The sequence below is a fragment of the Fistularia commersonii genome, chromosome 6, assembly GCF_037954325.1.
Source record: "Fistularia commersonii isolate RoL2024-O1a breed Wild chromosome 6, RoL_Fcom_v1.0, whole genome shotgun sequence".
In the NCBI taxonomy this organism is placed as follows: Eukaryota; Metazoa; Chordata; class Actinopteri; order Syngnathiformes; family Fistulariidae; genus Fistularia; species Fistularia commersonii.
The window spans coordinates 20,692,052-20,705,306 of record NC_141289.1 but is presented as its reverse complement, the minus strand read 5'-3'; the positions used below and the strand labels follow the sequence as shown (position 1 = coordinate 20,705,306).

The following is a 13,255-nucleotide window of genomic DNA, read 5'->3' as shown; positions in this document are numbered from 1 at the left end:
TGCCTGGGAAATAAGCCGGGTGATAAACATCAGCAAAATAAGACACAAATAGTCTTTTTTTTTTTTTTTTTAAATGAAATGACGAAACGGCAGCAAGGCGCACGCGGATCAGGCGGAAATCAGCGTTCGGACAATCGTGATCATCGATGGCGCGTCAGATTCCCGCCTTTGGTTCTTATTTCTTTTTTGCATCTTGCTCTCCTCGCCATCCTTCTGTCCGATCCCCCTCTTCCTCCCCGTTTGCCCTCCACCCCCCCGCTCGGGCCTCCAAAGAACACCTAATTGGTGGGCGAGCGGGGGTTGGGGGTGGGGCAGACCTTGACAGACAGGAGGTCAGCGTAATTGCTGTTGGCCATATTTAACATTAAGATAATCAGGCCATTAATTACCCTTTGGATCATTAAATCAGCCACTTGCAAAATTAAATTTCGGCCTCTATTACTCAGTTGAGAGACCAGGAGGTGGGGTGGAGGGGTGGAGGGGTGGAGGGGTGGAGGTGGAGCTGGGGGTGTTTGCATCTATCAAGACAGTGGGCTGGAAATCAGTTTGAAAGGAAAAAAAAAAAAATCAGAATAAGGAAAAAAAAAGCTTTTTTTTTTTTTTTTTTCCCTCTGCAAGATTTAATGGTGTGATCGCCAAACTTAAAAACTGGATCAGTGTTCGTACTGTGCACATGTGAGATGAAGAGGAAATCTGACGCCACGAGGCCACAGGTGGGGTCGGAGGAAAAGGCTTCCGGTAAAAACCTCCTCCTGAAACGTAGAGTTCGGAGTTGAAAGCCGGCGTTCTGAGTTTGCGCCGATCTAAAGCGCAAACTGTGGGTTTTGTGGGGTTTGATCCGGACGAGGGGTGTAAAACACCAGGAATGTAAATGAGATGCGATTTCCAGCCGGTGACCTCACGGCGCGCAAACGTATCCGGAGCGCGTCGGCGTGTGATTTACGAGCGGCGGCGAGCGGCGGGTGCGTGTAACCTCGGCGACACGGCGTCGGCGCGTGGCTTCGCCCGGCCGTCTCTATAAAGCTGTCAGGATCCCCCCCCCCGCCCCGCCCAGCGCCTCCCGCTGGGATGGAGGACAGTCGGAGCAGGAGGAGGAGGCTCACCTGATGATTACATCTGGCCGCATCACCAAAGATGGCGGCTCTCGTTTGCCTCAAACTCTGGCCGGACCAAACGACTACTAGAGCTAGCCTGCCGCTATCTAGCCGACAGCGCTAATGTAGCGCTAATGCTACAAATCCCAGAATGCTCCGCTGCTGTTTTGGCGTGAAAATCACAACAGGACCCCTTAGACGCCCTCTCCTCTGCTGACGGTCGTCATAGCGACCGCACGCTAAAGGCGCCGTGCTAACCCTCCGGAAAATGGCGAAAAGAAAGGCGGGAAACAGGATCTTTCTGCACAGGCGGGAGGCAGAATGTCTGCTCGGCTTGGATGCGGAGCCGATGTGGCTCCAACCGACATAAGACGACACTATGAAAGCAAACACCGAGACGAAGGCGAGCACCTGGACGTGACTCAAAGGCGGCGGAAAGTCGAAGAGACGACAAGAGGGTCGGTTTCACCGTCACATATTGGATAGTAGTGAGCTTTGCTTGTTCCTTCTTCGGTTTTTAAGTGTTTGGGTCCAAAGGAAAGGGTTGACTGTTATATCGGGGGGGAAGATTTTTTCAAGAAATATCGATGTCGGCCCACGACTTTGTCTTTGGTCCGCTCAGGGGGGTCAGAATACTGAGAATATGACCGAGCTCACGTACAACATGCTAGTCCCGGAGCCGCTGGTACTTTGTGGCCCGTCTGAAACCACCAACCGCAGCTCCGAGCGAGGATGCGATGGAAACCCAAGGGCCGACGACACCAAACCCACGACCAGAGTGGCGTTTGGACATTGGGAACTAACGGAACCGTTCTCCGGACGATAGATTTGTTGTCATGAAGGAGCGGGCGAGGGTTTGGCGCCACCCACGGCGCAAAAACACCCCTTTGGGTGAAACGTCGGGCTTCAACGGCTCAGGTTTCCCTGCAGCGCTATCGCTTGTCTAGGTTCTTCACTTGAAGATGTTCCAGTCCTCATCCCTGAGGCTTCTTCAGTCTACAGAGAGAGGATATATAATATATATTTGTCTTCTTGGAAGAAATTCCAGTCCGGCCGCCACGACGAGAAGATCCGGACAAGAATTCGTGCGGGTAAATCAAGCGAGGGTTGATCTTTTATTCATCTGTGACGATTCATTTTCCAATCCCTTCTCACTTTGATGGAAAGTGCTTTATAAATATATATATATCATGATTATTAAAGGTTCCTTAAAGGAAGGTCTGAACATTTACACTCCGATATGACTTCTTTTCTTCTTCCCCCGCAGGAAGCGGGTGTTCCACTTGATGTCATGGAGGGGATTCCTTTGGTAAGAAGACTGGGGATCAGAACATTGATTTTCACTTTTATTTGGTGTTTGCTTCCCGCCGGACGCAGCCTGCTTTATTCAAGGGAAAAAAAAAAAAAAGAGCTTTCTTCGGTTTCGTTGGGTGAAGTTGAAAGTTGGAGCTGCGACGGGGATTTATGGAGGGCCGAGGACAAAGAGCGAGCCACTTAAGGAATGGACTGACAAATACTATCGACGGGCGAGCGGGGAGGGGAGAGACGCGGCGGCAGCCGAGCGTCGCGGCTAAATTGAGATAATATTGACCTCCTTCTCTAATCTCTCCGGGGGAAACACATCAGATTCATAAATAAATAGGAACATGAGCAACAATAAAAGCATTAGTGCTCTGACGGAGGAGGGCTAATGGCACGTCAATACTCTCCTGTGTGTGCGTTCATTTGCATTTTTATTGCTCGTGTGTGTGTGTGTGTGTGTCCAGACACGCTCGCGTTCGTGTGTGAACGGCATTCAACGGCTGCTGGAAATTCCAGAAAATTACAAGATGTTCGAGTTTTTCCTTGACAAACCGTCAGTGTTCCTGCCTTCAGACGTGACATTTAAATCAAATATATAGATTTACACCTTTTCTTCTTCTTCTTCCTCTTTCTTTTTTCGGTTGCTTTCAAACACGACTGGCTCGACGTCACAGATTCGAAGAGCGCTTGAACTCTGACACCGTAACGGCAAAACATGACGACGCACATTATCTCCATTAGGATACACGCTTGATTAAAAAAAAAAAAAGAAAAAAGGATCTCGTCACTGAATTGAAACATTTCGACCAAAAATCACCTCCTGATAAATCTGCCTCAAATCTCTTTTTTCAAATGTTGTAGACTTAGATCTTACCATCATCATCTATGACGTTATATTCTTGCTATAAAGATGGAGAGAGATTTACAAGCTGTGTGAGAGAGGAGGGTTTGATGAAGGCAGCAGACTTATGAAATATTCAAAAAATAATGTACTTACAGAGGCACCTTAAGATATATATCACTTTATATGGGAATTTTTAAAAATATCAAGCGCAATCCAAGCAAATTTATTCTTGAAATACAAAAAAAAAAATTCATGCTACCAGTAGGAGTGTGAGAAAATCAAAATTCTAAATTTGCGCAGTGCACGCCAAGTGAAGTTCATTTAAATTTAATAATACTTATAAGTTTATTGCAATGTTAAGTTCATAAGGTTTTTTTTTTTTACTGTTCTTTTTTTTACTGTTTAAACAATTTTCTACTATAATTTATCATTGTTATATTTTTCTTGGAACTCTGGCACAACAATTTCGGGATAAACAAAGTTGTTCTTATTCTTAAGTTTGTAGGAATGGTAAGTAAATTCTAACATAATAATCCTCATAAGTTAATTGTAATGTTCGTTAGTCTGCAGTGAGGTAAGGATTCATATTACAACACTATAAGTTTATAGTAACCAGGATTTTTTTCACTTTATTAATATCCTTCTTTTTCAAGGGTTTTTTAGATAAATATCCTTATTTTGTGAGGTTGTTTTACGGGGGTGGAACAAATAAATTTGTTTTCTGTTATTTTCAAATTAACTTAAAATTATAGAAAAAAAAAAAAAAAAAAAAAATCGACATACGAACCCACTTCTAGAACCAATAAAATTGACATCTTATAAGTATAGAGATCTAGAGATGGAGATCCAATAATGACTGCAAAGAAATGAAGGTCTCCTGAAGGAGGGCGAGATGATGCAACCAGAAACCAGCAATAAATCAGCGCGTCGCTAAAACAGCAGGGAAATAAAGTAGAAGGCGGTGAGCAAAGGGCAGGAAGACGCCGCTTCCATTCCTGAGAAGGGATAAAACCACGCCGAATACTCTCCAATCGCTATTATCCGTTCATCATTTTTCTGATAACTAATTAATGTCCCTGATCGCGTATCGATCGTTTGTCCGAGGAAGGCGCGACCTGCTCCGAGGAGCAGCGCCGCCACCGACGAGGGGCTTCATTATCACATGAATTTATCGTGTCTGGCTGCTTCAAATGTGGTCTTATTTGTACACACTGTGTCCGTCTCAGTCCGTGTGTGTGTGTGTGTGTGTGTGTGTGTGTGTGTGTGTGTGTGGGGTCATGTGGGGAGTAATTATAAGGTGCTTCTGTTGACTAATGAGCACCGGGGGTGAGGGGGGGCACAGGGAAGTCGATCTTTATGCGGATGGCAGTCAGCTCTAATTTGTTATGATGGCTGCTGGCTTCCCAGGCCGATAATTACACAACACGCACGCACACACACGCACACGCACGCACACGCACGCACGTGGACAAACACAGACACACACACACACGGAGGTAAAGTTCGGAGATTTGTTACTAACCTTGTGGCGAACGAGGCAACGCACACAAACACTTAATGCCAATAGCAGACACCCACACGGCGCCCCCTGTCTGCACAGGCGGGAACTGACGGTGCCGGAAAACATCCCATAATCGGATGAAACCAAGACAATGCCGGAGGTGATGGGACGGAAGGATCTGACGACCACCGTGACCTCCTGTTCTTCTTCTTCTTCTTCTTCTTCTTCTTCTTTCGGTTTTTCCCGTCAGGTGTCGCCACAGTGAGTCAACCTTCTCCATCTAACCCTATTCTCTGGATCCTCCTCTCTCACACCAACTACCTTCATATCCTCTCTCACTACGTCCACAAATCTTCTCTTTGGTCTTCTTCTGGACCTCCTGCCAGGCAACCTTCAGCAGCATTCTACCTTTAGACATGAACAGAGGAGTGTTCATGTCCAAACCACCTCAGTCATCACTTTGTCTTGGTCATACATGTCCTGCACCTCTGTCATAAATTCTTCTTTTCCTTTGGGCTTCTCCCTTCAGGTGTCACCACAGCAAATCAACTTTCTCCATCTCACCCTATTCTCTGGATCCTCCTCTCTCACACCAACTACCTTCATATCTTCTCTCACTACGTCCATAAATCTTCTCTTTGGTCTTCCTCCAGACCTCCTGCCTGGCAGCTCCAATTCCAGCATCCGTCTACCAATATATTCTCTATCCCTCCTCTGTCCATGACCCAACCATCTCAGGCTGGCTTCTCTGACCTTCTCTCCAAAACATCTAACATGTGCTGTTCCTCTGATGGACTCATTCCTGATCCTCTCCATCCTGGTCACTCCCAAAGAGAACCTCAACATCTTCATCTCTGCAACCTCTCGTTCTGCCTGCTGTCTTTTGGTCATTGGAACAGTTTCTGGTCCAAACATCATCTCTGGTCTCACCACTGTCTTGTACACCTTTCCTTTTATTCTGGCTGATGTTCTTCTATCTCTTGGTACCCCTGACACTTTTCTCCACCCATTCCAACCTGCTTGGACCGTCTCTCCACTTCTTCTCCACCCTCTCCTACGCTCTGGACTGTTGACCCCAAGTACCTGAAATCCTCCAGCTTCTTGATCTCCACTCCCTGTAGCCTCACCGCTCCACCCGAGTTCCTCTCATTCACACACATATATTCTGTCTTGCTGCCACTAACTTTCATTCCTCTCCTTTCCAGAGCATACCTCCACCTCTCTAGATGTTCCTCTACCTGTTCTCTGCTCTCACTGCAGATCACAATGTCATCTGCAAACATCATGGTCCATGGAGATTCCTGTCACGGAGGTCTCTCCGTGCTACACGGCCTAAATCTGGCACTATGCGGACAAATTTGTAGGCAGCAAAACACGGGGGATTTGGATCCGGCGAGACCAGAAAGCAACAGGACGTCAACGCTGATGGCGTTTAAGCGCCGTGTTTCCCCGGTAAACAACCCAACTGAGGACCAACAGGACTTCACCTGCAGACAGAAGACTGCGTCTCGGCAGACGCCCAAACCGGAGAACGCCGTCCGCTTTTTGTTGTCATTTATTCCCCAGATTCCGTCGTCGTCAATTGTACTTTTTCACCCGCGCGTTTAGCAAAAACCTGGATCGGACCTCTGTTCGACTAAACGGCGGCGTGTTCGTTTAATCCGTCCGGCTTTCGTGGATCGCAACACATGACGGACGGGTGAAGTTCTAGTAAAGCGTGCGGCGCGCGAGGGGGAAGTTCTAGTAAATCCTACCTGCTGGCGTCGGGGCCGGGCTTCATGTGTCCCTGGGCGTTGGCCTCCCAGACGCCGTTGGCCAGCTCGTTGCCGATGGCCGACATGACCTTGATGAGCTCCAGGGGCCACTCGTCCAGGTCCAGCGAGCGCACCCGGGACAGGTGCGTGCCCAGGTTGCGGTGGATCCCCGAGCACTCGATGCAGATCAGGGCGCCGAGGTTCAAACTGGCCCAGTCCGGATCTGGGTGGCGAGGAGACGGACGCGTTACCATGACGCCGTGGGAGCCTTCCATGCATCAGCAGAACATTGATGGTTATCTTCTAAATCCAAAGAGCCGTTTGGATTTGTTTCCCCGCGGTAAAGAAAACCCCACCAGCCAAAATTAAAATGGGAATTTAAAATGAATTAACATGGCATTAAACTTTTTTTTTTTTTTTTTGCCTTTACGCTTGCATTTTTTTTTTTTTTTTTTTTTTTTTAAATTGATGAAAAACTGCAGGGAAAACAAAATGACATTTTTGCATGTGACAAAAAATGTGGACTCCGAAAAAAAAAACATTGGGTTGAAGGTAAATTTTAAGAAAAATACTCCGAGTCTATTTTGACACCAGGAGACTCGCAACCCTTTTCAAATTTAAAATGAATGAACACGGCATATAATGTTATTTTTTTCTTTGTGCCGTCATGCTATGGAGACATAAAATATGTGTTGCATTTTTTAAATCAATGAAAAACTGCAGAGAAATCAAAATGTCATTTCTGCATGCAGAAAATAAATCGAATATTGAAACTTATTTTTCAAGCTTTATTAGGTTTCTGCTTTTATTTGTTTTAGTGTTTTTCATCTTTTACGGCTCGAGTTTTCCACATTTTGCGTCGTTGTGTTTTTCAAATAAATAGATTAAATATAAAGGTAAAATTAATAAAATAAGCAAAATAGTTTGTGTCTATTTGAGTCCTTTTTATATTTATGAAGTGAAATGATCCGCCGGCAGCGAACCAGAAATGGCGTCCTCTCTCTGCTGTGTGCAGTCATTTACTAAGAGTTTATTTAGATATCACAAGATTGCCATCGTCTTCAAATGTAAAATGACATTTTAAAAATGAATGAACTCAAATTTAATACATTTAAAAAACGGTTCATTCTTTTCAAAACCCACAGGGAGCCGCGGGATGCCGACCCCGACCTCAAGCTACTATTACGGAATATCAGCGATTAGCGTGTAACTGATGGCGCTACATTCCGATCAGGGTGAGCTCATCTGCACCCACAAACCCTTCAAACCCCTCAAACCCTCTGTCTGGATCTTCTACCTCCCTGTCCTTCTGTCCCGACCGGTCGAGACAGAAGGACGCCGACGCTGAACTGGGATCTGTTTCAAATGTTTCTTCGCCCTCGCCGCCACTCGCCTGCTCATGGAGGGATGTTGGAAAGAGTGGGATCCAGACACGCTTGTTTGGCGGCTGGGAAATAAAATCTAACGTGACCATCTCTGTCAGATGTTGCTTCATGATACCATGGGGTTTCCTCACATCCAAGAAATCCATCTTAAAAACAATAATGGTCCTACAGAGTGTAGGAGAGGGTGGACACAGGGGTGAAGAAACGGGTTCAAGCGGGTTGGAACGGGTGGAGAAAAGTTTCAGGGGTACGAAGAGATGGAAGAACATCAGCCAGAAGGAAAGGAAAGGTGGAGGAGACGGTGGGGAGATGATCTACAAACACTGACAACGACCAGAAGACAGGAGGCCGAGCCGGAGGTGGCAGAGATGAAGATGTGAAGGTTCTCCTTGGGAGCGACCAGGATGGAGAGGATCAAGAAGGAGTCCATCAGAGGGACGACACATGGTAGATGTTCTGGAGACAAAGATGGTTGGGTCGTGGACAGAGGAGGGAGAGTGAAGATATCGGTTGACGGATGCTAGAATTGGAGGTCTAGAGGAAGACCAGAGAGAAGATGGATGGAGGTAGATGGTGCGAGAGGAGGATCCAGAGAACGGGGTGAGATGGAGAAGGTGGGTTGGAAACAGCCCAAAGGAAAAGGAGATACATCTGCATCTGGGACGTCACTGGGGCGGCTCCTCATGAGCTTCGCAGTTTTTAACCGAAGGATGGAAACAACCAAAACGCGGCATCATGGCGGGGATTTCTGAGCGCGACACGGCGTCCTGTTAGGAAACGCGACCATCGCGCCTCTCGGAGGCCGATACACAGAGAAGACGGCGTTGTTTGGAGCGACCGATGAGAACTTACTCTGCGCCTCGCAGTCTGCGCAGCGACCGTTTCCACGGATACTCCTGATCGACTGCAGAGCCATCGCCTCCGTCTGGCTGGTCAGACGAGACTGAAAGGAAAAGGAAGAAACACAATCGTGTCTCATGAGTTTCTGCTTCATCACTGATAAATAATCTGAATTTTTATTAGCATTTTTTTTTTTTATTTTTTAAGCCATTTTTTGCAATACCCATAGTTATGTTTATTAACTTATTCACGACTGAAAATGTAAACACGCATGTGTGTGTGTGTTAAAAACCAAACGATTGGTTTGATAAAACCAGGATCAGGATTCCAACGATGGTGATTCGTATTTGCGCGTCTTCATTTGAAGATCATTCGTCGAAGCTGCTACAAACTTTAGCAGCTAAACATCGAACGGACGTCGTTTTCCCAATATTGTCATGCGTCTCCTGCTAGCAGCGTTAGCATGCTAACGCGAGGCTAATACGCTTAAAGTGTCGCGGACCGACCTTGTTCTTGCTGCTCTCGCAGGACTGCAGGCTGGCCAGGATCTGCCCTTCGATGACCTGCACCCAGGCGTCCCGCTCCTCGTAGGACGTGGCTTCGAAATGCCACGTCTGTCCCGTCAGCGACACGATGGTGAACTCGAAGTTCACCTCTTGCTCTGTCGGGAGGAGAACGGCGTCAGTTTCCGAAAAACCTTTGGATTTTCAACCCCGTTCTTTCGAGTTCATGGACAGGAATTCACGTAAAAACGTCTGAAAACCTCCAGGAAACCTCGGAGGCGAAGGCCCGGCACCTGTTCTCGGGCCCTCCTGACCCGCGAGACCTTCCCCAGCGCCCTCCCAAGCCAGGATGTGGGCTCGGTTACCGGGCCCCCCCCCCCCCCCCCGGCCCCGGGGCCCCCCCGGCCCCCTGCTCTCCTGTGGTGTCTTCAGGAGAGGTCAGTCATTACAATCAGGGCCTGCCGGCGCATCTGTTGCTTGATGAGCCAATCAGGAGTCCATGAAGCTTTGTGTGCGAGTGTGTGTGCAAACGTGTGTGTGTGTGTGTGTGACAGCGGAGACGAGGAAACAGACTCGGATTCCTTAACTTTGGTTGCATGTGGAATAAGTCCTCGGAACCGGGCGGGTTTTTGACGACAAGGGGTTTTGTGGGTGAGACGCTCACAGGTGAGAATTAAACAGGAACGGGTTATTTTGTTATGTTTTAATTTGCGAGGGTTTAGTCCAGGGGTCGGCAACCCGCGGCTCCGAGAGGCTTGGGAAAATAAATTATAAATATTTAATTGAAGTGTATTTCATTTGTGTTAATTCCTGTTTTTAACTTTTAGTTCTAAGTTGGAAGATTATTGTGATCTTGAAATATTAAATAAAATTATATTTATCATTTTTCGCCGCTCAAAATAAGCCGGTATGCCCGCCAGCCGGTAAAGTCCCGATTTGCAGATGCTGTGTGCAGAAGTTCAGGAGCAGAAGTCCCATAAACCAGGTAAAATAAATATTTATGAAATTATTTTGCAAATATTTATTTTTTCTTGTTTACTGACACAGTGATTTTTTCCCGATTAATTTTTGAAATTCAGGTCAAGGCTCTGCTACACGCTCTGAAAGCCCAAAGCTCAAAATGAGTTCATTACATAAAAAAAAAACTAATTTTCTTTGTAATACCTTGTGAATTTCAGAGGCAACACACTACACACTTGTTTATACAAAGTGTAATGGTAAAAAAAAAGCAATATATACAGTGGTACCTTTTTTTTTATTTTAGACGTCAAAAAGTAATTGCGGCTCCCAGTGTTTCCTTTTCTGAGGAAACCGGGTCCAAATGGCTCTTTGGGTGTTACGGGTTGCCGACCCCTGGTTTAGGCTAACATTTATTCCCAAAGTCCCAGATCCAGATCCAGATCCAGATCCAGATCCAGATCCAGTCCCAGATGCAGGTGATTTCTTGTAATTACCGTATTTTCTGGACTGTAAGCCGCTACTTTTTTCCTAGGTTTTGACCCATGCGGCGTACACAAAAGTGCGGCTATTCTTTGGATTTTTCTTCCACCGCTAGGAGGAGGAAGTAGAATCCAAAATAAGATAAGACGTATAAATCAATGCAAAGAAGAATAGCAGAAACCAACTTCAGCGGAGATTGACGGCGACGAAGCGCTTCTGAGTCAGTTCAACTCCGACACTGAAGAAGACGACTTCATGGGTTTCAGCCAAGATGATTAAAATGACTTGTGGTTTCAAGCACAGGAGAAACGAGGGTAAATAAATACTGCTTATCTGTTACGTTTTAATCAGCTAAGTTGCTGCTGCATTAAAGGCAGTGTTCGGAAAGAATCTGTTCGGGTGCATACATGTACATTTATAGTACAAAATCGTTTTGTACATGCAGTAATATCATGTTTTTCCAACATAGATATCTGCGGCTAATAGCCTGGTGCGGCTTGTTTATTTTCTTTTTACATTTCTTTTTTAAAATAGAGCGGATGCGGCTTATTTACAGGTGCGCCCTATAGTCCAGAAAATACGGCATGTGGTATTTTTCTAATTTGCGGTTCATTTCCAAGTGACTTTTGAGGATGTTTTCCAAGAACAAGTCCAGGTAACATCTCAGATGATCTTCTGGTAACTACGTCTGGGTGATGTCGAGAACGTCCCGGCGCCGGTTGATTTTAGCGCCGCTTTCCCGCCAAAAGCGCTACAAATCCATTCATCTCTTTAACTTTTCTTGTGCTTTCTTGGCTTTTAGTCACACTTGTGTTCTCCTGACCGCCCAGGATGGGACGGCCGGTTCTCAGGACGACGCAGAGATGTTTGGGCGCAACATTTGGAAGCGGTTAGCGGTTAGCTGGGGGGGGGTGTCATCACCAGACCAGACAACAAGCTGCTTCTGTTTGCAATTACTGAGAAGGGTTTGGGCGCTGGAGGGGAGCTGCCCCCCCCCCCCCAAAGACGGCCCGAAAAGGCCTTTTCCAGGACCGCGAGTAAAATGACCAGCCGCTCATCTTGGGTTCCGGTCCTTCGGCTCATTGAGGGCGTCTCGGAGCGGCGAGGAAGGACTAGAGGCGAGGAGGAGCTGGACAGCGGAAGGTGGACGGAGGGAAGATATCACCAACACCTGTGCAGACCTAAGTTTCCTTTCCACTCTTAACTCGCCGCTGCTTCGACCCGCCGACCGCTTCCAACAGCCGGCCGGAGTTCTCTGAGACATTTCAAGCGGGCTTTCCATTTTAAATCCATCTGTAAGTGATTTTTCGGTAGTTTCTCGGTGATTGGAGGGTCATTTCTTGGTATTTCTCTGCAACTAACGCATGTTGGATTTGTTGGGATTTTTCTGCTTGACGGTTCAGGGTTCAAGCACACCACTGTTGATTCCATCATGCGACTATTCCGATGCTACAACATATCAGGGAACAATGTATATTTTATGTAGTTCTGCTCAATTATACAAACAATAAAATTGTTTCATTTTCAGATTTTAAAGATGTCGGTGCAGGTTCACCCGGAGCTGAGGCATCACTGTGTTACACTTTGAGCTGTTCTGTGAGTCGAATAGATGTTATATATCTCTTGAAATTGCATCATGCTAGGAAAAGATCCCCCTTTTTTTAAAAAAAAAAAAGTTAAACAGGAAATCGATCCTATTTTCCTGCTTTTAAACCAGTAAGTGGTGGAAAAATATCCATTTAAACCAGCAAATTTAGAAAATTCCTCGACACAATAACATATATGTATGTATATATAACATATATATATACATATATGTATATAAAATACAGATTTTTTTTTTAATCGCTTGCAAACAGACCAGACAAAACACAATTTGATGGTTAGCCGCGCTATTTGCGCTAATGATAGCATTAACTCTGCATCAAGTAGATGAAGTCAGAGTCGGCGGGCCTTGAAGGTAGAACGATATCACCGACCGAGAACGGGCGCCATTTGCCTCCCCGAACTCATTTGTTCCCGGCAGCAGTAAAGCAGGTTCCCTCAGCCGCGCCTCCGAAGACGAGAAAGCTCAACGTGAGCGAACGGAGCGACGTTCTCGCAACTTACACAAACGCATCTATTCAAGAAAAAGACAAAACGCTCTGTTTCAAAGCTCAAGTTTCCTGCTGCTAGCAGATATTGACTCGGCACGTGACTCCCTGTGGACGCACCGCCGCCGCCGCCGCGCCCGGCGTCTGATGCTCAGCCAGTCACACCGGATTGGTAATTACCGCCGGCGCTCTCGGCAACCGTGGCCGACATTCACACTCAGAGGTGGCGGCGAGGCAATTTGTGAACTCTGACACCGGCAACCTTTAGCAGCAGAAACACAACAAACCAAATATACAGCATTTACAAGATGTGAGGGGGGGGCATGCATACAGTCCTATCATTGTGTGTGTGTGTGTGTGTGTGTGTGTGTGTGTGTGGTGGCAGGCCGGTAGGTGCAATGAGAGGGGAGGTGTGAGGGACACAAAGGGGGCCTGGGGAAACACAAATTAAAAGCCTTAAATGTCAGCGCACACAGTATTGCTTTGCGACACAGGTCAT

The 13,255-nt window shown here is 46.5% G+C and overlaps 1 protein-coding gene across 2 annotated transcripts in view; it reads right to left on the bottom strand.

Annotated features, from left to right (window-relative positions):
* agap1 (ArfGAP with GTPase domain, ankyrin repeat and PH domain 1) overlaps positions 1-13,255 on the bottom strand; it is a 144,816-nt gene that overhangs the window by 15,547 nt on the left and 116,014 nt on the right. For both annotated transcript variants that reach the window (XM_086148622.1, XM_086148621.1), the window contains 3 exons: positions 9,227-9,381; positions 8,733-8,823; positions 6,496-6,718 (listed from right to left, as the gene is read on the bottom strand). In XM_086148622.1, the coding sequence (XP_086004748.1) occupies positions 6,496-6,718; positions 8,733-8,823; positions 9,227-9,381 (469 nt within the window). The remainder of the gene's footprint in view (positions 1-6,495; positions 6,719-8,732; positions 8,824-9,226; positions 9,382-13,255) is intronic.